General features: G+C 47.5%; 1 protein-coding gene across 5 annotated transcripts in view; it reads left to right on the top strand.

The window, feature by feature from the left end:
• Positions 1 to 25,522, top strand: part of FEZ1 (fasciculation and elongation protein zeta 1) — a 210,721-nt gene that overhangs the window by 83,060 nt on the left and 102,139 nt on the right. For 4 of the 5 annotated variants that reach the window (XM_074936682.1, XM_074936680.1, XM_074936679.1 and 1 more), the window contains exon 4: positions 15,444 to 15,530. The exons of the other annotated variant lie outside the window; for it this stretch is intronic. In XM_074936682.1, the coding sequence (XP_074792783.1) occupies positions 15,444 to 15,530 (87 nt within the window). The remainder of the gene's footprint in view (positions 1 to 15,443; positions 15,531 to 25,522) is intronic. 5 annotated transcript variants of the gene reach the window in all.

Genomic DNA, 25,522 nt, shown 5'->3' with positions numbered 1-25,522 from the left:
TGTTGGTATATTCTGCTGAGCCTTTACCTTCTCCATCTCCAGTTCATGCTTCCTCTTTTTCCTTCTCCTCCTCCACATGCTTCCTCTCTTTTTCCTTCTCCTCCTCCACATGCTTTCTTGCCTCCATTTCCCTCTTGTGGGCAGCCTGCTGTACCTCCTTCTCCAGCCGCATGAGTTCTTTTTGTTTTTCCTCAGGCTGAAATCTGGCTAATTCCAGCTTTTGTTGAGCCGTGGATTTTGTCATCCTAACCTCTCTGTTTTTAACTAACTTCACGCCCGAGGTTTAGAAATAAACAAAACTTGGCAGTAAAATTTTGCTGTGCTGGAATAGGATATCTGTTCTCTGATAGTGATTGTCAGCCTACAGAAAAAGACAATTCCCTTTGTCTCTGCTCTGGCCCCAAATCAAAGCAATAAACCTCCAACTACTTGGAAACCTGCTTACCAGCAGCCTAAAGGAAAAAAATTCCTTTTCAAACCGGTGCTCCTTGTAAAAAAAAAAAAAAAATCAAAATCCTAAAAAAACCACCCCTGCCACTTTTGTCTCCAGGCAAATGGGTAGAACACCCCCCCCCCCGTTTACTTTTAGGAAAAAAACCTCTGGTTTGGAAGACTGAATTTCCCTGCAGGAGTTAAGTACCCTGCCTCCAGGCAAGAAAACAAGCAATTCACACAGATAATCCCCCTTTTGTCTCTGCTGTGCCCCCAAAGCAGAGAAAAATCTAGCTGCTTTCAGTTGAACCTCCTTTCCAGCAGCCCCAAAGGAAAAAAAATTCCTTTTTAAAAATCTGTATTTCTAGTTCAAAAAATCTCAAATTGATCTCAAAATGATTTCAGGTTAATTCCACCACTTTCCCACCATGTGAAGGTTCCTCCCCCACTCTGAACTCTAGGGTACAGATGTGGGGACCTGCATGAAGACCTCCTAAGCTTACTTTCACCAGCTTAGGTTAAAACTTCCCCAAGGTACAAATTAATTTTATTCTTTGTCTCTGGATCTCCACTGCCACCACCAAATTGGGTTTACTGGGAAACGTAGTTTGGACACATCTTTCCCCCCAAAATCCTCCCAACCCTTGCACCCAACTTCCTGGGAAAGGTTTGGTAAAAATCCTCACCAATTTGCATAGCTGACCACAGACCCAAACCCTTGCATCTGAGAACAATGAAAAAGCATTCAGTTTTCTTACTAGAAGACTTTTAATAGAAGTAAAGAAATCCCCTCTGTCAAATCAGGATGGTAGATACCTTATAGGGTAATTAGATTCAAAACACAGAGAATCCCTCTAGGCAAAACCTTAAGTTACAAAAAAAGACACACAGACAGGAATAGTCATTCTATTCAGCACAGTTCCTTTCTCAGCCATTTAAAGAAATCATAATCTAACACGTACCTAGCTAGATTACTTACTAAAAGTTCTAAGACTCCATTCCTGTTCTATCCCCGGCAAAAGCAGCATACAGACAGACAGACACAGACCCTTTGTTTCTCTCCCTCCTCCCAGCTTTTGAAAGTATCTTGTCTCCTCATTGGTCATTTTGGTCAGGTGCCAGTGAGGTTACCTTTAGCTTCTTAATCTTTACAGGTGAGAGGATTTTTCCTCTGGCCAGGAGGGATTTTAAAGGGGTTTACCCTTCCCTTTATATTTATGACACAAGCGGAGTGCCCCAGGGGTTGGTCCTGGGGCTGGTTTTGTTCAACATCTTTATTAATGATCTGGATGATGGAATTAATTGCACCCTGAGGAAGTCTGCAGATGACACTAAGCTGGGGGGAGAGATCGATACGCTGGAGGGTATGAATAGGGTCCAGAGTCACCTAGACAAATTGGAGGATTGGGCCAAGAGAAATCTGATGAGGTTCAACAAGGGCAAGTGCAGAGTCCTGCACTTAGGAAGGAAGAATCCCATGCACCACTATAGGCTGGGGATCGAGTGGCTAAGCAGCAGTTCTGCAGAAAAGGACCTGGGGATTACAGTGAACAAGAAGGTGGATATGAGTCAGCAGTGAGCCCTTGTTGCCAAGAAGGCCAATGGCATATTGGGCTGTATTAGTTGGAGCATTACCAGCAGATTGAGGGAAGTGATTACTCCCCTCTATTCGGCACTGGGGAGGCCACACCTGGAGTATTGCAACCAGTTTTGGTCCTCCCCTCCCCCCTCCCACTGAAGGGATGTGGACAAATTGCAGAGAGTCCAGCGGAGGGCAACGAAAATTATTGGGGGGCTGGGACACATGACTTATGAGGAGAGGTTGAGGGAACTGGGGTTATTTAGTCTGCAGAAGAGAAGAGTTAGGAGGGATTTGATAGCTGCCTTTAACTACCTGAAGGGGGGGTTCCAAAGAGGATGGAACTAGGCTGTTCTCAGTAGTGGCAGATGACAGAACAAGGAGCAATGTTTTCAATTTGCAGTGGGGGAGGTCTAGGTTGGATATTAGGAAAAACTATTTCACTAGGAGCGTGGTGAAACACTAGAAAGGGTTACCTCGGGAGGTGGTGGAATCATCATCCTTAGAGGTTTTTAAGGTCAGGCTTCACAAATCTGGGTAGGATGATTTAGTTGGGTTGGTTCTGCTTTGAGCAGGGGGTTGGACTGGATGACCTCCTGACATCCCTTCCAACCCTAGCCTTCTGTGAAATTGACCATTATGGCCTGTGAATTTGGTAGGGCCCTACAGGTAACCTATGTATTGTCATATAATAAAACATAGAAGCTATAATATAGCTATTAATTCTACATTAATATTACAATGGTTTGCTCAATGAATTTCTCTGTGGGTTCTGTCAAACAACTGGGCACACACACACAGCCACCTGTATTTATGACTACTTTTGCAGAGATTGAACCAGCATTGTTGTTTTATAGGAATACACTCATGGAGGCTAAACCCTAATTAGAATATTGAAATAGTGTGGTACCACAAAGAAAAATGTTTTACTGTTAATATTTTTATTCAAACCTTTGCACACACAACTATTGTTATTGCAACAAAAACTCCCCCAGAGTATAAAAAAATCATGATCTAGTGTGACAAAGTTCTGAGCCTGTAATTGTGGGTCCTGCGCTTCCTGGCAGATCCAGGTGCCTCAGAAACTCACTAAGGCCCCAATGTGACCTTCCTTTCACAGTGTAGTGGCCAGAGTCACAGCCTATGGAGCTACTTTCATCACAGGCCAGTATGGGAGGGGGAAACACTCCACAGTCTGTGTTGCTCCATAGAGCTCAGTAGGCACAGTTTGGCCTCCTGAATGGACCGAGTCCTGCATCCCCTCTCAAGGGGATCTCTGCAGAGTAGGAAATCCAGGCCCACCCTCTACTCTGGGGTCCAGCCCAGAGACCCTAATGGTAGCAACTGTTGGTGACTTTCCCTCCACTGCTAAATGCTGCTTTGATTCCCTGTTCTTGGCTTCACCCTTACCTCGGGCGGGGGCGGGGGCGGGGGTGGGGGCGGGGGCGGGGGCGGGGGCGGGGGGGGGGGGGGGGGGGGGGGGGGGGGCGGCGGCGGCTGCTGCTGCTTCCTCCAGCTCCTTTCACCTCAGCCCTCCCAAGGGAACTGGGAAGGAGAGCTTTTAAGCAGCCTGAGTGAGACCTTGATTGGTTCCACCTGTCTCCATTAGCCTAACGACCTTAACTGGTTAATTGGTGTCAGGTGTCTTGATTGGCCTGGAGTAGCCTTTGTTTGGCTATCCAGGGAACAGGGACCTGCTGATCCTGAGGCTGACATACCTGGATTAAGTATTGCTGTTTAGAGCAGGTTCAGGAAAACTAAGAGTTGAAATCGTTCATTGTCCTTGGTTTACATTCTGGGTTGCATATAAAATAAGTTACATAATTTAGTCGGCAGCCAAAGATGTTTTCCTTGAATTTTTACACCCTAGATTAAACCATTAATGGGTTAAAAAGAAAAGATTAACACATGCTTTATATATTTAGGAAATGTAAGGGAAAATTGCAAGAGATAAGTGGAACATTTTATTTTGATGAATTAAGACCTATAACAATAATCATCATTCATGTTGTGGGTAGCAAAGACTGCTATATTTTGCTTATTAAAGGATTCGTTGCTTCCTATGTAAAGTAGAAAGATTATATGTTGTTGGCTTCCTTTACTGTATTAGGCAAGTTCAGAATTGCAAATAATTTGATGCCTATTTTTGGAATAATGATGCACAACCACTGAGAGGTTAAATCAGGAATATGTTAATTAACAACTGAAGATGTGATTCAAACTGAAATAAGTTTGTGGCTACAGTTTGGCTAATATAAACATGCAAATAACCAGACAATACAAATACTCAATGCTTGAATTTCAACTAAGGATGTTACCCTTGCTCCTTTTCCTACTGCTTCTCCCACCACTTACAGATTAGAGGGGTAAGAAGCAGGGTTTGCTTTACTTTGTACATGTACATTATACATAGCCTTGTCTAAAAGGATGCTGAACCTTATCTCTAAATCTAAATATTTTTACATATATATGTAATTAGATGTATTATGGATTCCTACCTTTAATATAATTCTGCCAGATGCAGGTTAGAAGCAATTTGTTCTGCCTACTTCCCCTTTTCTCCCAGACACAGAGCTATAAGCACTTCTCCTTCGGTTTTTCAGCAACATGTTATCTTAGAAATTACAAATTAAAAGCACAGAGACTGTTGGCCTGGCAGATTACAGATATAAACTCCAAAATGCATGGTTACGGTCTCTAAGACCTGTGAAGAAAAGGAAGCTTTCGGCAGTTTCTGGTAAGTGGAGGGTTTTTCCACTTGTTCCTTTGATACTTTTTATTCAACTATTCCTTTATATTATTATTTAATTTAGTCTCCTGGATTTTTAACACTCTGCTTTGGTGGAAGTTAGGCTTATATTTACAGTTGCACTTAGACAGTCTCATTGCTCCCAGGGCCGGCTCTAGGCACCAGCAAAACAAGCAGGTGCTCGGGGCAGCACATTTCTAGGGGCGGCATTCCGGCGCTGGCCAGGCCGCCCCTGGAAATGTGCCCCCGCCGCCCCAGCTCGCCTCCGCTCCGCCTCCGCCTGCTCCCCTCAGCGCGCCGCTGCCGCTCCGCTTCTCCCCCCTCCCTCCCAGGCTTGCCGCGCGCAAAACAGCTGTTTGCCGTGGCAAGCCTGGGAGGGAGGGGAAGCCGAGCGGTGGTGCGCTCAGGGGAGGCGGCAGTGGTGGAGCGGAGGCGAGCTGGGGCAGGGAGCAGTTCCTCTACCCCCCCCCGTTACTTCCTGCGCTCCCCCCCACCCTCGCTCACCTCCGCCTGCTCCCCTGAACGCGCTGCCTCTCCCTCGCCTGAGAGGGAGGGGGTGAGAAGCGGAGTGGTGGCGTGTTTGGGGGAGCAGGAGGAGCGGAGGTGAGGTAGGGCGGGGGATTGCGGGGGGGGGAGCCGCAGGAAGCAATGGGGGCAGGAAATGCGGCACGCCCAGGGGAGGAGTCGGGGCCGGGGATTTGGGGAAGGGGTTGGGAAGGGGCGGAGTTGGGGTGGTGGGGCACGAAAAAAAAGCAGGGGTGGCCAAAATTTTTTTTGTTGGGGCGGCAAAAATCCTAGAGCCGGCCCTGATTGCTCCTCATTTCCCACTTGAGTAATTATCCCCTGACAAGCACTAAGGGTATTACGAGCAGGACAGTGGGGTGGGAGGAAGTTTTGTTTCATGGTCTCTGTGTGTATATAATGTCTTCTGCAGTTTCCACAATATGCTATGCATCCGATGAAGTGAGCTGTAGCTCACGAAAGCTCATGCTCAAATAAACTGGTTAGTCTCTAAGGTGCCACAAGTACTCCTTTTCTTTTTTCTTTTTTCTTTTTTCTTTTTACGAATACAGACTAACACGGCTGTTACTCTGAAACCTAAGGGTCTGTGACATTTGTAACATAACTTCCCGTACTCTCCCTGACTATTACATTAATTATATCACATAGTAAACATTACATTAAACATATGATCACACCCCACCAACCAGGGTGATTAAAAATAGCTGGGCTATGTTCCCTTCCACACTGGCTCCAAGATCTCTTTCTTGAGCTGTGACAGCTAATTCAAACCCCATCATTGTATGTGTATAGTTGGGATGATGTTTTCCAATAGGCATTATTTTGCATTTATCAACATTGAATTTAATCTGCCAGTTTGTTGCCCAGTCACCCACTTTTGTGAGATCCCTCTGTAGCTCTTTGCAGTCTGCCTGGGACTTAACTATCTTGAGTAGTTTTGTATCATCTGCAAATGTTGCCACCTTTCTCCAGATTATTTATGAATATGTTGAATAGGACTGGTCCCAGTAGAGATCCCTGGGGGACACCACTATTTACCTCTCTCCATTCTGAAAACTGACCATTTATTCCTACCCTTTGTTTCCTATCTTTTATTCAGTGCCAATCCATGAGAGGACCTTCCCTCTTATCTCATGACAGCTTACTTTACGTAAGAACTTTTGGTGAGGGACCTTGTCAAAGGCTTTCTGAAAATCTAAGTACACTGTATCCACTGGATTCCCCCTTGTCCACATGCTTATTGACCCCCTCAAAGAATTTTAGTAGATTGGTAAGGCAGGATTTCCCTTTTCAAAACCCATGTTGACTCTTCCCCAACAAATTATGACCAGCTACGTGTCTGAGAATTTTGTTCTTTACTATAGTTTTAACCAGTTTGCCCAGTACTGAAGTCAGGCTTACTGGCTTGTAATTGCCGGGATCACCTCGGGAGCCCTTTTTAAAAAATTGGTGTCACATTACCTATCCTCTAGACATTTGATACAGAAGCTGATTTAAATGAGAGGTTACATACCACAATTCGTAGTTCTGTAATTTCATGGTTGAGTTCCTTCAGAACTCTTGGGTGAATACCATCTGGTCCTGGTGACTTATTGCTGTTTAATTTATCAATTTGTTCCAAAACCTCCTCTAATGAAATCTCAATCTGGGACAGTTCCTCAGATTTGTCACCTAAAAAGAATGGCTTGGATTTGAGAATCTCCCTCACATCCTCAGCCATGAAGACCGAAGCCAAGAATTCATTTAGTTTCTCCACACCCTTATTGTCCTTGAGTGCTCCTTTAGCACTTTGATCGTCCAGTAGCCCCACTGGTTGTTTAGCAGGCTTGCTGCTTCTGATGACTTAAAAAATTTCTTGCTATTACTTTTTGATTCTTTGGCTAGCTGTTCTTCAAATTCTTTTTTGGCCTTCCTAATTATATTTTTACACTTTACTTGCCCAAGTTTATGCTCCGTTCTATTTTCCTGACTAGGATTTAACTTCCACTTTTTAAAGGATGCCTTTTTGCCTCTCACTGCTTCTTTTACTTTGTTGTTTAGCCATGGTAGCACTTTTTTGGTTTTCTTACTATGTTTTTTAATTTGGTATATACATTTAAGTTGAGCCTTTATTATGCTGTGCTTAAAAAGTTTCCATGCACCTTGCAGGGATTTCACTTTTGGCACTGTACCTTTTAATTTCTGTTTAAGTAACTTCCTCATTTTTGTGTAGTTCCCCTTTCTGAAATTAAATCCTACCGTGTTGAGCTGCTGTGGTGTTTTCCCTGTCACAGGGATGTTAAATTTAATTATATTATGGTCACTATAACCAAGTGGTCCAGCTATATTCACCTCTTGGACCCAGATCCTGTTCTCTACTTAGGACTAAATCAAGAATTGCCTCTCCTCTTGTGGGTTTCAGGATTAGCAGCTTGAAGAAGTCGTCATTTAAGGTGTCAATCATAGAATCATAGAAGATAAGAGTTGGAAGAGACCTCAGGAGGTCATCTAGTCCAACCCCCTGCTCAAAGCAGGACCAACCCCAACTAAATCATACCACCCAGGGCTTTGTGAAGCCGGGCCTTAAAAACCTCTAAGGATGGAGATTCCACCACCTCCCGAGGTAACCCTTTCCAGTGTTTCACCATCCTCCTAGAGAAATAGTTTTTCCTAATATCCAACCTAGACCTCCCCCACTGCAACTTGAGACCATTGCTCCTTTTTCTGTCATCTGCCACCACTGAGAACAGCCTAGTTCCATCCTCTCTGGAACCCCCCTTCAGGTGGTTGAACGCTGCTGTCAAATCCCCCCTGACCCAGTTTCCTCAGCCTCTCCTCAGAAGACCAGCTTGGCTTAACGGTGAAATCCTAGCGGATCTTAAACATAAAAAAGAAGCTTACAAGAAGTGGAAGGTTGGACATATGACCTGGGATGAGTATAAAAATATTGCTCGGGCATGTAGGAATGAAATCAGGAGGGCCAAATCGCACCTGGAGCTGCAGCTAGCAAGAGATGTCAAGAGTAACAAGAAGGGTTTCTTCAGGTATGTTGGCAACAAGAAGAAAGCCAAGGAAAGTGTGGGCCCCTTACTAAATGAGGGAGGCAACCTAGTGATAGAGGATGTGGAAAAAGCTAATGTACTCAATGCTTTTTTTGCCTCTGTCTTCACGAAGAAGGTCAGCTCCCAGACTGCTGCGCTGGGCATCACAACATGGGGAGTAGATGGCCAGCCCTCTGTGGAGAAAGAGGTGGTTAGGGACTATTTAGAAAAGCTGGATAGTCCATGGGGCCGGACGAGTTGCATCCGAGAGTGCTAAAGGAATTGGCGGATGTGATTGCAGAGCCATTGGCCATTATCTTTGAAAACTCGTGGCGAACGGGGGAAGTCCCGGATGACTGGAAAAAGGCTAATGTAGTGCCAGTCTTTAAAAAAGGGAAGAAGGAGGATCCTGGGAACTACAGGCCAGTCAGCCTCACCTCAGTCCCCGGAAAAATCATGGAGCAGGTCCTCAAGGAATCAATCCTGAAGCACTTACACGAGAGGAAAGTGATCAGGAACAGTCAGCCTGGATTCACCAAGGGTAGGTCATGCCTGACTAATCTAATAGCCTTCTATGATGAGATTACTGGTTCTGTGGATGAAGGGAAAGCAGTGGATGTATTGTTTCCTGACTTTAGCAAAGCTTTTGACACGGTCTCCCACAGTATTCTTGTCAGCAAGTTAAAGAAGTATGGGCTGGATGAATGCACTATAAGGTGGGTAGAAAGTTGGCTAGATTGTCGGGCTCAACGGGTAGTGATCAATGGCTCCATGTCTAGTTGGCAGCCGGTGTCAAGTGGAGTGCCCCAGGGGTCGGTCCTGGGGCCGGTTTTGTTCAATATCTTCATAAATGATCTGGAGGATGGTGTGGATTGCACTCTCAGCAAATTTGCGGATGATGCTAAACTGGGAGGAGTGGTAGATACGCTGGAGGGGAGGGATAGGATACAGAAGGACCTGGACAAATTGGAGGATTGGGCCAAAAGAAACCTGATGAGGTTCAATAAGGATAAGTGCAGGGTCCTGCACTTAGGACGGAAGAACCCAATGCACCGCTACAGACTAGGGACTGAATGGTTAGGCAGCAGTTCTGCGGAAAAGGACCTAGGGGTGACAGTGGACGAGAAGCTGGATATGAGTCAGCAGTGTGCCCTTGTTGCCAAGAAGGCCAATGGCATTTTGGGATGTATAAGTAGGGGCATAGTGAGCAGATCGAGGGACGTGATCGTTCCCCTCTATTCGACATTGGTGAGGCCTCATCTGGAGTACTGTGTCCAGTTTTGGGCCCCACACTACAAGAAGGATGTGGATAAATTGGAGAGAGTCCAGCGAAGGGCAACAAAAATGATTAGGGGTCTGGAACACATGACTTATGAGGAGAGGCTGAGGGAACTGGGAATGTTTAGTCTGCGGAAGAGAAGAATGAGGGGGGATTTGATAGCTGCTTTCAACTACCTGAGAGGTGGTTCCAGAGAGGATGGTTCTAGACTATTCTCAGTGGTAGAAGAGGACAGGACAAGGAGTAATGGTCTCAAGTTGCAGTGGGGGAGGTTTAGGTTGGATATTAGGAAAAACTTTCACTAGGAGGGTGGTGAAACACTGGAATGCGTTACCTAGGGAGGTGGTAGAATCTCCTTCCTTGGAAGTTTTTAAGGTCAGGCTTGACAAAGCCCTGGCTGGGATGATTTGATTGGGGATTGGTCCTGCTTTGAGCAGGGGGTTGGACTAGATGACCTCCTGAGGTCCCTTCCAACCCTGATATTCTATGATTCTATGATTCTATGACATGTGCCCCAGCTCCCTAATAATTGTCGTTGCCCTCCACTAGACTCTCTCCAATTTGTCCACATTCTTTCTATAGTGGGAGGCCCAAAACTGGACGTAATACTCCAGGTGTGGCCTCACCAGTGTCGAATAGAGGTGAATAATCACTTCCCTCAGTCTGCTGGAAATGCTCCTACTAATGCAGCCCAATATGCTGTTAGCCTTCTTGGCAACAAGGGCACACTCTTGACTCATATCCTCCTTCTCATCCACTGTAATCCCCAGGTCATTTTCTGCAGAACTGCCGCTTAGTCAGTTGGTCCCCAGCCTGTAGCGGTGCATGGGATTCTTCCATCCTAAGTGCAGGACTCTGCACTTGTCCTTGTTGAACTTCCTCAGATTTCTTTTGGCCCAGTCCTCCAATTTGTCTAGGTGACTCTGGACCCTATCCCTACCCTCCAGTGTATCTATCTCTCCCTCCAGCTTAGTGTCATCTGAGAACTTGCTGAGGGTGCAATCCAAACCATCATCTAGATCATTAATTAAGATGTTGAACAAAACCAGCCCCAGGAGCAACCCCTGGGGCACTCCACTTGATACTGGCTGCCAACTAGACATTAAGCCATTGATCACTATCCGTTGAGCCCGACAATCTAGCCAGCTTTCTATCCACCTTATAGTTCATTCATTCATCCAATCCATACTTCTTTAATTTGTTGGCAAGAATACTGTGGAAGACCGTATCCAAAGCTTTGCTAAAGTCAAGGTATATCATGTCCACCACTTTCCCCACATCCACAGAGCCAGTTATCCCATCATAGAACGCAGTCAGGTTGGTCAGGCATGACTTGCCCTTGGTGAATCCATGTTGACTGTTCCTGATCACCTTCCTCTCCTTCAAGTGCTTCAAAATGGATTCCTTGTGGACCTGCTCCATGATTTTTCTGGGGACTGAGGTGAGTCTGGTGTTCCCTGGATTCTCCTTCTTCCCTTTTTTAAATATGGGCCTTTTTCCAATCAAGAAACTTTATCTCTGCATCCCATCCTGAGGTGACATGTACCCAGTCAATATAGGGATAGTTGAAATCCTGCATTATTACTGAGTTTTTAAATTTTATAGCCTCTCTAATGTCCATGAGCATTTCTCAATCACTATCTCCATCTTGGTGAGGTGGTCGGTAGTATATCCCTAGTGCTATATTCCTATTATTTAAGCATGGAATTACTATCCATAGGGATTATATGGTACAGTTTGGTTCCTTTAAGATTATTACTTCATTTGGTTCTAAGCTTTCTTTCACGTGTAGTTCCACTCCCCCCACCAGCACAACCTGTTCTGTCCTTCCGATATATTTTGTACCCTGGTATTACTGTGTCCCATTGATTATCCACATTGCACCAAGTTTCTGTGATGCCTATGATATCAATATCCTGATTTAATACGAGGCACTCTAGTTCACCTATCTTATTATTTAGACTTCTAGTATTTGTATATAAGCATTTTAAGAACTTGTCACGTTTTAGCTGTCTGCCATTACATGATATAATTGAATGGGACTCTTTTTCATTTGACTGTTTCTCATCAGATCCTACCCATATTTTATTATCTTCCATCCTCTCCTCCTTACTAGGATATATAGATCCTCCCCTAAGGGATGTCTCTATCTGAACCACATGCTTCTCTGCACCTGTCGGCTTTCCCCCAGCCCTTAGTTTAAAAACTGTTCAACGACCTTTTTAATTTTAAGTGCCAGCCAATCTGGTTCCATTTTGGTTTAGGTGGAGCCCATCCTTCCTGTCTAGGCTCCCCCTTTCCCAAAAGTTTCCCCATTTCCTAATAAATCTAAACCCCTCCTCCCCACACCATTGTCTCATCCACGCATTGAGACCCTGCAGTTCTGCCTGTCTAACTGGCTCTGCACATGGATTCTACGAGAGAATGGAGGTCCTGGACTTCAATCTCTTGCCCAGCAGCCTATATTTGGCCTCCAGGACCTCTCTCCTATCCTTCCCCATGTCGTTGGTACCTACATGTACCACAACCGCCGGCTCCTCCCCAGCACTATACACAAGTCTATCTGGATATCTCGAGAGATCCGCAACCTTCGCACGAGGCAGGCAAGTCACCATGTGGTTCTCCCAGTCATTGCAAATCCACCTATCTATGTTTCGAATGATCAAATCACCCACTACTAATACCTGTCTCTTCCTAGGTTTCAGAGTAGCAGCCGTGTTAGTCTGTATTCGCAAAAAGAAAAGGAGGACTTGTGGCACCTTAGAGACTAACCAATTTATTTGAGCATAAGCTTTCGTGAGCTACAGCTCACTTCATCGGGTGCATTCAATGGAAAATACAGTGAGGAGATTTATATACACACAGAACATGAAAAAATGGGTGTTATCATACACACTGTAAGGAGAGTGATCACTTAAGATGAGCTATTACCAGCAGGAGAGTGGGGGCGGGGTGGGGGGGGAGAAAACTTTTTGTAGTGATAATCAAGGTGGGCCATTTCCAGCAGTTAATAGGAATGGCTGAGGAGCAGTGCGGGGGGGGTGGGGGGAATAAACATGGGGAAATAGTTTTACTTTGTGTAATGACACATCCATTCCCAGTCTCTATTCAAGCCTAAGTTAATTGTATCCAGTTTGCAAATTAATTCCAATTCAGCAGCCTCTCGTTGGAGTCTGTTTTTGAAGTCTTTTTGTTTTAATATTGCAACCTTTAGGTCTGAGATCGAGTGACCAGAGAGACTGAAGTGTTCTCCAACGGTTTATGAATGTCAAGAATTATAACATTCATAAACCAGTCGGAGAACCTCTCAGAATATAAAATTAATTGGGGTTAATCAGTACTCCTAGGCATTAACTAATATGCCCACAAAGGCCTTTTCTTAAATTGTGACTTTCAATGGAAATCCTCATACATGAAATATTTAGGAATACTGATTCCTAGTAATAATCAGTTCATCCCTAAAGTAACTGTGGAACCAATTATTGCCCAAGTGACTAACAGTTTGGGGAGATGGAGTTCATTAACCCGCAGTTTGTGGGGTAAAATTAACATACTGAAAATGAATGTCTTTCCCAAAAGGTTCCATGTCCTGAGGGGGTCTCCCTATTTTTAGTCCTGAGACTTATTTTAAGAAATTCAATAATATTTTCAAAACATACCTAAGGGGTGCAGGTAAGAAACCTAGGCTGGCTCTGAACAAATTACAGCTCCCCCTATCTCGGGGGAATTTCGTTTTCCCAACTTGAACAATTATCATGTCTCCTTTTTGGTAAGCCAGGCATCTTTACGACCGTGGGCAGCGGGTATAATAGGCATGGGGAAGCTCTGCCTCCCCTGGCGCTGCTGCCGCTGCCAGACCCCTGGTTGCGGGGTTTTAGGGGGAAGTTTTTGCTTTATTATGCCCCATGCAGGTTCCAGGGTGGCCGAGGAGGCGGTATGTGCTACTCCGCTACCTGGATTCATGAGTAGTCTCTTTGGACTCCAGGGAAATTACTGATGGACCCAGGAAGCTCAGTAGCAAATACTTCCTCCTTAGTGGCCCTGGAACCTGCATAGGACATATCAAAAACTTCTTCAGACAAGGGTGAGAGGCTTTTCTCTGCAGCAGCTTGGGGAGGGGAGGCACAGCACAGCTGTGGCTGGGCTGAGGCAGTTCCAGGCAAGTGTGTGTGTGGGAGGCTCGGGACACCTCTGGGTTGTGGGGGGTGGCTCAGGGCTTCAGCTGGCCCGGGACTCTTCTGGCTGGAGGGAGGGGGGCGGCGCTCGGGTCTCTGGCCAGGGCGGGGCTCCTCTGGCTGAGGGGGCGGGGACTTGTGGCCCTGGCGGAGTGGCAGGGGGTCTCAGGGCTCTGGCTGTGGGGGTGGGGTGGGCAGAAGGGGCAGAGCTGGGGGCTAGCCTCCCCTAAGGGGGGCTCCACCTGCCGTCCATATTTATGACCGTTAGACCTCCACCTTGGGGTCAGATTGAACGAGAATTGGTATACCCTCTCTCCCTTTCAGGCACTGTAGAACTGAATTATTATAGATTTTTTGGCTCCAGAGCTATCATAATCATAGCTGTGAGCAAACTTGGTCAAACCTGTCTAGAAAGCTCTGCTTCCATGCATTCTTCCATATAGAGGTGAATGATCCTAGTGAGCAATCCCATCCTTAAAATCGGTGGTAAAACCTTGATGTGGAGGGATTAGATAGTGAGAGGAATTATGAGTGTGTTGCAGGTAACTGAAAATGATAAATTTAAACCATTTGTGGATCTTCAGCAACAGTTTGGCTTGCCCTGCTCTGGAGCATGGAAATATCTCCAATTAAAGCATTTACTTACCAATGTATTTGGACTGGATGCATTGAGAGATCCAGGACTTCCAGAACTTTTATTATTTTGAAAGAAACTGCCTGGATTTACTTGGCCAGCAGTATCATCACTGGGTCTCAGAGCCAGGACTCTGCTATTTCAGCCCTGTAGCACAAGCTTCGCGAGCCTGAGTCAGTTGACCTGGGCTCTGAGACTTGCTGCCACAGGGCTTTTTGCAGTTTAGATGTACCCTCTGAGTGCTACAATACTAAAATAGTAATAATTAATATACTTTCCTTTAGCACGAGGAGAATAGTGGTGACTGTTTCCTATCTATCAACGTATCAAGAAGAACCTCTGGCCCTAATTCCATCCTCTTCTGGCAAGCAGGGTCCAATCTGCTAAAGGCTGAAAAAGGCTTGTTTCAGGATAGAAGACTTGTTTCAGTAGGGCTACTCATGTGCTCAAAATTGAGCATGTGCTTAATTGCTTTGCTGGATTAGGGCCAGCTTGCTCAGCAGCTTGTAGGACTGAGCTCATAAATCAGGCGGCAAAAATCCTTTCTGTGCCTAAACATGCACGGATCAATAAGTTTTGCTATTTACCAGATAGGGACATTTTGTGGTGTTTGAGATCAATTTCTTAGAAATAGTTTCAAAATGTTGGTAAGGGTGTTTGAAATGACAAAGCTATAGAATGGTTTTAAAACTCATTATGTGAGAAGAACATCACCAGCACTAAAGCTGATTGTGCGTTACACAGACACACCTCAGACTTTTTCTGTTGACTTGATCTGTTATTCCCTCTTCTCCTACAACATTCTTCTTCCACATTCCTAGGTACGAGATGGTCTGACATATCAAAGCATGCTGCCTGATGGCCTTCTATTGTATCTCAGTGGTGGAGTATGCTTGGATTTTGAAGAAGCAGTGAACCTCATTTTCAGATGCTTCTCAGATATCTAGAGGGAGAGTAGTAATTCATGCAGTAAAATCAATGCTAAACTGAAGACCCAAGCGGGAATATACCTGCTGCTGATCAATCAGAATTTGGTTTGGGTTTTTTCTTCAGATCCACAAGAAGAAGGAGGAAGAGCTCAATGAGAAGAGTGAAAATGACTCTGGTATTAATGAGGAGCCTCTACTCACAGCAGATCAGGTACATGAACCTTCCTGAGTTTTTGCCCTGGCCTTTTCTCTCTCTGAAAGGAGAGAAATTCTGACAAGATATTTTCCTTGCACCAAATCTCACCCCGTCAAGGTCACCTTTGCTATGGTAAGAGACACAGATCCTCCCTTATACTAAGCACAACAGCCCCTTCCCTCACTAAGCAAGTTAGCCACAAGGAACTGCCCATAGCAATAGTGGGAAACTCAGGAGTCAGCATGCTAAGAAACCTAAGAATCACTAAGGCCCTTCTCTTCTGAGTGAAAGGGGAGCCTGTCCTCATATAAACCACCACTTAGCCTTTGGCTTTATAGGAAAATGCAATTATTTGTAAATAAACATCAAGAAATGTTGATGTTCAAAGGAGGGAGGGGCAGTGTAATCAGCACTATTCTTTACTATGAAGTTAGACCTGAAGTCCTAACTTGAGCAAAGCTCCCATTAACTTCAAATAGGACTGAACTAGAAGTTTTGACGGAGTAGGGTCTCCAGGATGGAGCCCTTAATATGGTGAACAGCTGCATTTTTACCTGCATGGATGGCAATGAGGTTGAGTCTGTCAACAGTATGACAAAGCTTAACCTAGGTAGAATGTCTCTTTGTTGCACTCATGAATTTCTATTAATGATACACTATAAAGCAATAATAGCTGGATCATAGTGATGCTGCTTACACAGTAATGGAAATGGCCTCTTCTGCAATGATTGTATTCAGCAGATCAGAAAGTACAGTAGTCTTGGAAAAGGGCTGAGGGATGGGTGATTGTCTGTCTCTTTACTGTAAGATACTTGTGCTCTCCTTCACATCAGGGAAGGGCAAAAGTCCTCACTGTAAATGCCACCATGTAATTGAATAACAGTCCCATTACACAAGGATAGGCCCAGTCGCTCGACAGTGTCTCTGTGTAATTGCTGGTGCCACAAGTTATGAATGCACATAAAGAGGTATGGGGGGGACATTGGAGTAGACAGACCCTTCTACCGTGTGTATGGACTTGAGCACACTGAGCTAAAATTAACTGAACTGGAGAGGTTTGGTTTTGTGGCTAATATGGACAAATACATTCTTCTTCCACCTGTCTCCTCGTTTGCTATAGGTTTGTTTAGAGAGGCAACCTTTGTGCCTTGTAATGCCAGCAGAGGGATGTAATAAGACGACACAGCTGTCTCTATAGCAGCATTTTTATTTTATATATTAGTTGAAGTGCTTCATCCCCTGCCCTCAACCCGGTGTCATGTGTTGAAAAAGCCTTGCATTACACAAATATCCAGACTGCGCCCTTCCTTCCCCCTTTGAAGTTGATTCCCCAGTGGGAAAAAGACCATTTTCAGTTCTTTGCACACAACCAGTTTGCTGGGGTAACTGTCAAGCAGATGGTTTGTATGTACTGAGTCAGTGACAAGAATAACAAGGGACATGATAAAGGTACACAAAAAGGGAATGGTAAAGAAGATGCATAATGCAGAACAAAGGGGCATTCAATTAAACTTCCCCAAGGGACAGGTTATTCTGAAATTGTTAACTCTGGGGTTTCTTCACCCTTCCTTTGAGACATCTAGTATGAGTCACACCATCAGAGATGGGATATTGGATTAGATCGACCCCTTGCTTTGATAAAAACTGGTGATTCTTATGTTCTTATGGACATAAGATAAAACTGGTCCAGTGTCGTGACTAGAGCTGCGTGAAATTTTTTGGACAAATAGGTTAATCACTGAAAAACGCGATTTGAGATTAACTGAAACTATCTGCAAATTTATGTCAAATTTGAAAAATGGTTTCAACCAAATTGAAGAAGTTGAAATCTCTCAGTAATGTGAAAAGGAAATGGATCATTTTGACCCCAAACATTTATTTGAGTGTTGGGGACAACTTCCTGGTGCCTGTGCTGGAGGAACCAACTAGAGACTGTACTCCTCTTGACCTGCTGCTCACAAACAGGGAAGAATTGGTAGGGGAAGTAGAAGTGGCTGGCAACTTGGGCAGCAGTGACCATGAAATGGTCGAGTTCAGGATCCTGACAAAAAGAAGAAAAGAGAGCAGCAGAATACGGATCCTGGACTTCAGAAAAGCAGACTATGACTTCCTTAGGGAACTGATGGGCAGGATCCCCTGGGAGGCTAATATGAGGGGGAATGGAGTCCAGGGGAGCTGGCTGTATTTTAAAGACACCTTATTGAAGGTGCAGGAACAAACCATCCCAATATGCAGAAAGAATAGTAAATATGGCAGGCAACCAGCTTGGCTTCACAGTGAAATCCTTGCTGATCTTAAACACGAAAAGGAAGCTTAAAAGAAGTGGAAACTTGGACAGATGACATGAGAGGAGTATAAAAATATTGCTTGAGCGTGCAGGGGAGTAATCAGGAAGGCCAGAGCACAATTGGAGTTGCAGCTAGCAAGGGATGTGAAGGGTAACACGAAGGGTTTCTACAGGTATGTTAGCAACAAGAACAAGATCAGGGAAAGTGTGGGACCCTTGCTCAATGAGGGAGGCAACCTAGTGACAGACAATGTGGAAAAAGCTGAAGTACTCAATGCTTGTTTTGCTTCGGTCTTCACAGACAAGGTTAGCTCCCAGACTGCTGCACTGCGCAGCACACTATGGGGAAGAGGTGAGCAGCCCTCAGTGGGGAAAGAACAGGTTAAGGACTATTTAGAAAAGCTGGACATGCACAAGTCCATGGGGCTGGATGCACTGCATCCAAGGATGCTGAGGGAGTTGGTTGATATGATTGCAGAGCCATTGGCCATTATCTTTGAAAACTCATGGCAATTGGGGGAGGTCCCAGATGATTGGGAAAAGGAAAATATAGTGCCCGTCTTTAAAAAAGGGAAGAAGGAGAATCCAGGGAACTACAGACCGGTCAGCCTCACCTCAGTCCCCGGAAAAATCATGGAGCAGGTCCACAAGGAATCCATTTTGAAGCACTTGGAGGAGAGGAAGGTGATTAGGAACAGTCAACATGGATTCACCAAGGGCAAGTCATGCCTGACCAACCTGATTGCATTCTATGATGAGATAACTGGATCTGTGGATATGAGGAAAGTGGTGGACATGATATACCTTGACTTTAGCAAAGCTTTGGATACGGTCTCCCACAGTATTCTTGCCAACACATTGAAGAAGTATGGATTGGATGAATGAACTATAAGGTGGATAGAAAGCTGGCTAGATCGTCATGCTCAACGGGTAGTGATCAACGGCTCCATATCTAGTTGGCAGCTGGTATCAAGCGGAGTGCCCCAAGGGTCGGTCCTGGGACCGTTTTTGTTTACCATATTCATTAATGATCTGGATGATGGGATGGATTGCACCCACAGCAAGCTCGCAGATGACACTAAGCTGGGAGGAGAGGTAGATATGCTGGAGGGTAGGAATAGGGTCCAGCGTGACCTAGACAAATTGGAAGATTGGGCCAAAAGAAATCTGATGAGGTTCAACAAGGACAAGGGCAGAGTCCTGCACTTAGGATGGAAGAATCCCATGCACTGCTACAGGCTGGGGACCGACTAGCTAAGCTAGGGGTGGGCGAACTATGGCCCAGAGGCTATATCCGGCCCTTCAGATGTTTTAATCTTGCCCTCGAGCTCTTACCAGAGTGCAGGGGCTGGGGTTTGCCCCACTCTATGTGTGCCGTGGCTCCACGCAGCTCCCGGAAGCAGCAATATGTCCTTCCTCCGGCTCTTATGCGTAGGGGCAGCCAGGGAGTTTCGCACACTGCCTCCAAGCCAAGCGCCGCCCCCGCAGCTCCCATTGGCCAGCAACTGCAGCCATTAGGAGCTGCAGGGGTGGTGCCTGTGGACAGGACAGTGTGCAGAACTGCCTGGCCATGCCTCCGCATAGGAGCTGGAGGGTAGCCATGCCGCTGCTTATATATAATTAAATAGTCAGTGGAGAGTTTCCCACGTCAGTGGCCTGGGTACCAGGCTGCAGAGTCATTTTCCTATTCATCATCATCCACAGTCATTAGATAGCGGGCAATTGAGGCGGCCTCATCCCCAGTGAGTACCCAAACCTCTGGCTAAAGCTTATAACAAAGGCAATCCTGCCACCTGCTCCTCCTCTACAGTTTTGTGACTCTCGTCCTTGTTTCCTTTCCTGAAACAAATGTTTCATTTTGACTCAATCTTTTCACTTTTTGATTCTGAAACATTTTGAGAAATATTGTTTTTGATTGAACCTGAAACTAAACGTGTTTTTATTTTTCAAAATTACCAGGGAACCAAAAAAAGGCATTATTTACCCAGCTCTAATCCCAAACCCTTTGACTGTAGTCAGCCATGTTACTTTCTGCCTGTCCCACCCCAGGCTTTACAATCCCAATTTCACATGCAAATTGTCTGGGAGTCTCTCTCTCTCTCTCTCTCTCTCTCTCTCTCTCACTCACACACACACACACACACACACACACACACACACTTTACTCTCAGTGCTGAGGGTTAGTCACAGCTTCTTAAGATTTCCCGGATTTCTCTAGACACATTCTACAGTGGGGTTGTAGGGACAGGTTTCAGAGTAACAGCCGTGTTAGTCTGTATTCGCAAAAAGAAAAGGAGTACTTGTGGCACCTTAGAGACTAACCAATATATTAGTCTCTAAGGTGCCACAAGTACTCCTTTTCTTGTTGTAGGGACAGTCCATCTCAAAATCAAATGGTGTAGTGCATTATAAAATTAAGCATTACTGGAAAGAAATGTATTACTATCAACACGTCCTGATCTGAGTACAGGTACCCCATCAGCTGTCTGTAGGCAAGGACTGGGTCGTCCCTGAAGGATGACCCATCACTCTCACAAATCTTGGGAGACAGGCCAGTCCTTGCCTACAGACAGCCCCCCAAACCTGAAGCAAATACTCACCAGCAACCACACACCACACAACAGAACCACTAACCCAGGAACCTATCCTTGCAACAAAGCCCATTGCCAACTGTGCCCACATATCTATTCAGGGGACACCATCACAGGGCCTAATCACATCAGCCACACTATCAGAGGCTCGTTCACCTGCACATCTACCAATGTGATATATGCCATCATGTGCCAGCAATGCCCCTTTGCCATGTACATTGGTCAAACTAGACAGTCTCTACGTAAAAGAATAAATGGACACAAATCAGATGTCAAGAATTATAACATTCATAAACCAGTCGGAGAACACTTCACTCTCTCTGGTCACACGATTACAGACATGAAAGTTGCAATATTACAACAGAAGAACTTCAGAAACAGACTCCAGTGAGACACTGCTGAATTGGAATTAATTTGCAAATTGGATACGATTAACTGAGGCTTGAATAGAGACTGGGAGTGGTTGAGTCATTATAAAAAGTAACCTATTTCCCCTTGTTTATTCCTTCCCACCTTCCACCCCCACTGTTCCTCAGATGTTCTTGTTAAACCCTGGATTTGTGCTGGAAATGGCCCACCTTGATTATCATACACATTGTAAGGAGAGTGATCACTTTAGATAAGCTGTTACCAGCAGGAGAGTGGGATGGGGGGAGAGAAAACCTTTTGTAGTGATAAACACCCATTTTTTCATGGTCTGTGTGTATAAAAACATCCTCACTTTATTTTCCACTTTATGCATCCAATGAAGTGTGCTGTAGCTCACGAAAGCTTATGCTCAAATAAATTGGTTAGTCTCTAAGCTGCCACAAGTACTCCTTTTCTTTTTGCGAATACAGACTAACACGGCTGTTACTCTGAAACCTGTAATATGAGAGACTGGTTCAGAATGGTTTGGAGGACATGGATTGATGTCCGGTCCTCTTAGTCCCAAGAGCGAACTAACAAAGAACCCAAAACAAAGCCTCTCTTCCCCCTTCCCCCCCCCCCCCGATTTGAAAGTATCTTTTGTCCCCATTGGTTCCTTTGGTCAGGTGCCAACCAGGTTATTTGAACACTAAACTGGGAGGAGAGGTAGATACGCTGGAGGGTAGGGATAGGATACAGAGAGCCCTAGACAAATTAGAGGATTGGGCCAAAAGAAATCTGATGAGGTTCAACAAGGACAAGTGCAGAGTCCTGCACTTAGGACGGAAGAATTCCATGCACCGCTACAGACTAGGGACCGAATGGCTTGGCAGCAGTTCTGTAGAAAAGGACCTAGGGGTTACAGTGGACGAGAAGCTGGATATGAGTCAACAGTGTGCCCTTGTTGCCAAGAAGGCCAATGGCATTTTGGGATGTATAAGTAGGGGCATTGCCAGCAGATCGAGGGACGTGATCGTTCCCCTCTATTTGACATTGGTGAGGCCTCATCTGGAGTACTGTGTCCAGTTTTGGGCCTCACACTACAAGAAGGATGTGGAAAAATTGGAGAGAGTCCAGCGGAGGGCAACAAAACTGATTGGGGACTGGAACACATGACTTATGAGGAGAGGCTGAGGGAACTGGGATTGTTTAGTCTGCAGAAGAGAAGAATGAGGGGAGATTTGATAGCTGCTTTCAACTACCTGAAAGGGGGTTCCAAAGAGGATGGATCTAGACTGTTCTCAGTGGTAGCTGATGACAGAACAAGGAGTCATGGTCTCAAGTTGCAGTGCGGGAGGTTTAGGTTGGATATTAGGAAAAACTTTTTCACTAGGAGGGTGGTGAAACACTGGAATGCGTTACCTAGGGAGGTGGTGGAATCTCCTTCCTTAGATATTTTTAGGTCATGCTTGACAAAGCCCTGGCTGGGATGATTTAGTTGGGGATTGGCCCTGCTTTGAGCAGGGGGTTGGACTAGATGACCTCCTGAGGTCCCTTCTGTGACGATGTGACGCAGCAGGGAGGGGGGAGTGTTGACCTGGGAATGTGCCCTGGGGATGGGAGACCTGAGAGCCTGCCACCTGAGCCAGGAGGGGGAGGGGGAGGTAACACCTCTGCCCAGGAATGTGGACGGAGGCTGCAGCAGGGAACCTGCTGGGTGGGTTTAGTTTCAGTTCGGGGCTGGGTGGAGGAACACAGGGAACCCCAGGGCTGGGGTCTAAGCTCCCTGCTCCCCCAGAAGGACTTGACTGAGGGGTCCTGGGTGTCCCCACAAGCTCTGTTTTGGACTGTGTTCCTGTTGTCCAATAAACCTTCTGTTTTACTGGCTGGCTGAGAGTCTCAGTGAATCCCAGGAAGAGGGGTGCAGGGCCTGGACTCCCCCACACTCCGTGACAACTGGTGGCAGCGGTGGGATCTACTGCACCCCGTGAACGGCGCTTCCTGCAGTAAGTGACTGGGGAACAGTAAAACGAAGGGGGATTGACGGGGACCAGGCGTGCTGAAGATTCAGAGAGAGACGGTTTCAGGGGGTGGTTAACCCCTGGGAGTGTGTGACCAGAGAGAAGGACTTTTGCAGTAACAGGGTCCCCCGGGGGATTGCAGCGAGCGGTCCCAGGGGCGGAGGAGTCTGCAGCTCGACCCTGGCAAAGAGGTGGTGACCTCAAGAAGGACTGGCACACTAGGGGCTTTTCCTGGAAACCGTGGACAGCTGCCCGGCCTGCGAGTGGCCAGCCGGGAGATGTACGCTAAACGCCTGAAGAGCGACCTGGTGGAGCTGTGCAGGCAGAGGGGGCTGCGCATCGGGAGGTCCACCAAGGAACAGCTGATTGCCCAGTTGGAGGAGAGGGATCGCTTGGATGACCCGATCCCTGTCCCTGAGGGAAGCCGCCCGGCAGACGCAGCGTGGGCCCTGGAGCCTGACCAGGCTGGGAGGGGTCAGACTGCTGCCCAGGACACCCCGAGACCCTTCCTACCTATGCCTGGGGGAGGGGTTGTGGGAAGCCCAGCGAATACTGAGGGCCCCCTGACCCCAGCAGCCAGCAGGGGATCCTCCCAGCGGAGCTCCCCATCCCTGGAGCGGATGCGGCTGGAATGGGAGAGGGAGAGGAAAATGAGGGAGCTGGAGGATCATGAAAAACAACGTCAACATGAGGAGAAACAACGTCAACATGAGCAGGAGGAGAAGGAGAAACAACGTCAACATGAGCAGGAGGAGAAGGAGAAACAACGTCAACATGAGCAGCAGGAGAAGGAGAAACAAAGACAGCATGAACTGGAGCTGGCCAGGCTGAGGAGCAGTGGGGCCCCGGCTGCGGTGAGTGCCGGGGGACCCAAGACTGCAAGGAGCTTTGATAAGTGCTTCCTGGCCCAGCGGAAGGAGGGGGAGGACATAGATAGCTTCCTGACGGCCTTTGAGAATGCCTGCGAGCTGCACAGGGTTGACCCTGCAGACAGGCTCCAGTTCCTCACCCCCTTACTGGACCCCAAAGCCGTGGAGGTCTACAGCCGGATGACAGGGGCAGAGGCAGGGGACTATGAACTGTTCAAACAGGCCCTGCTCCGTGAGTTTGGGCTGACCCCCGAGATGTACCGGAGAAGGTTCCGGAGTCAGCGTAAAACGCCTGAGGTCACCTACCTACAACTGGTCAACAGGATGCAGGGATATGCCCGCAAGTGGACAGCGGGGGCCCAAACTAAAGAGGACCTGCTTGACCGGTTTGTACTGGAGCACCTGTATGAACAGTGCCCTTCCGACCTGAGGCTGTGGCTGGTGGACAAAAAGCTCGCGAACCCCCAGCATGCAGGGCAGCTGGCCGACGAGTTTGTGAACAGTCGGTCAGGGGGTAGCCGGGAGGAGTCCCAAAAGAACAGGCCCCCCCCGATGCAGAGAGAGAGTCACCATGGGGCCTCCCAGCGGGGAAATAGGGAGAACCCCCTCCAAAGGGGAACGCCTGGTGTCGGGCCCCTCCGACCCGTTCGAGGGGACCAACGTGATCTGAGCTGCCATCACTGTGGCCAGAGAGGCCACGTACGGGCCCAGTGCCCCGGGCTCAGGGACAAACTGAGCAGACCCAACCTACCCAGGGTTAACTGGGTAGGGACTCAGCTGGACGAGGGGCAGGCGACCCAGGAAAGGGGGGCTACCAGTTTGCCACCTGCTCAGGAGGGAAGAGTACCCCCAGCCAGCCCCGCCAGAGGGCTGGAGGCTCTGGACTCAGGGTGCTCGGTTTACAGGGTGGGTGCGGGGCTGTCCCTCCGGAGAGAGTGCCTTGTTCCCCTGGAGGTGGATGGGAGGAAGGTCAATGGATACTGGGATACGGGCGCGGAGGTGACGCTGGCCCGGCCCGAGGTGGTGGCCCCAGATCGGGTGGTGCCCAACACCTACCTGACCCTGACGGGGGTGGGCGGGACCCCATTTAAGGTGCCCGTGGCAAGGGTACACCTGAAATGGGGGACCAAGGAGGGCCCCAAGGATGTGGGGGTACACCACCATTTGCCCACTGAAGTTTTGATGGGGGGAGACCTAGAGGACTGGCCAAGCGACCCCCAGACCGCCCTGGTTGTGACCCGTAGCCAGAGCCGGCGAGGGGCACTGCGACCTGACCCTGGGGAGGGTACCACACTGGAGGCGCGAGACCCTACTCGGGTGGGGAGGGAGCGCCGAGGGGCACGGCTCAGAGAGGCTGCGGCCTCAGACCTGGCCACGGAGGGGGAACCGGGCCCCATCCCTTCCCCAGCCGCTGAGTTCCAGGCCGAGTTGAGGAAAGATCCCTCCTTGCAGAAGCTCAGGGACCTGGCCGACCTCAGTGAGGGACGGACCATGAGGAGAGGCTGCCAGGAGAGGTTCCTGTGGGAGAAGGGGTTCCTGTACCGAGAATGGGCTCCCCCAGGGGAAGGGGAGTCCTGTGGGATCAGGAGGCAGCTGGTGGTCCCCCAGAAGTACCGCCGCAAGCTCCTGTCCCTGGCCCATGACATCCCCCTCGCAGGGCACCAGGGAATCCGGCGCACCCGGCAGAGGTTGCTACAGAACTTTTACTGGCCCGGGGTCTTTACCACCGTCCGGCAGTATTGCCGATCCTGTGACCCCTGTCAGAGGGTGGGGAAGGCCCGGGACAAGGGGAAAGCGGCGTTGAGACCTTTGCCCATCATAGAGGAGCCTTTCCAGAAGGTGGCCATGGACATCGTGGGGCCTCTCAGCAAGACGACCCGGTCGGGGAAGA

Source organism: Natator depressus, chromosome 22 (genome assembly GCF_965152275.1).
Source record: "Natator depressus isolate rNatDep1 chromosome 22, rNatDep2.hap1, whole genome shotgun sequence".
NCBI classification, from domain to species: domain Eukaryota; kingdom Metazoa; phylum Chordata; order Testudines; family Cheloniidae; genus Natator; species Natator depressus.
This window is presented reverse-complemented; position numbering and strand designations above follow the sequence as displayed.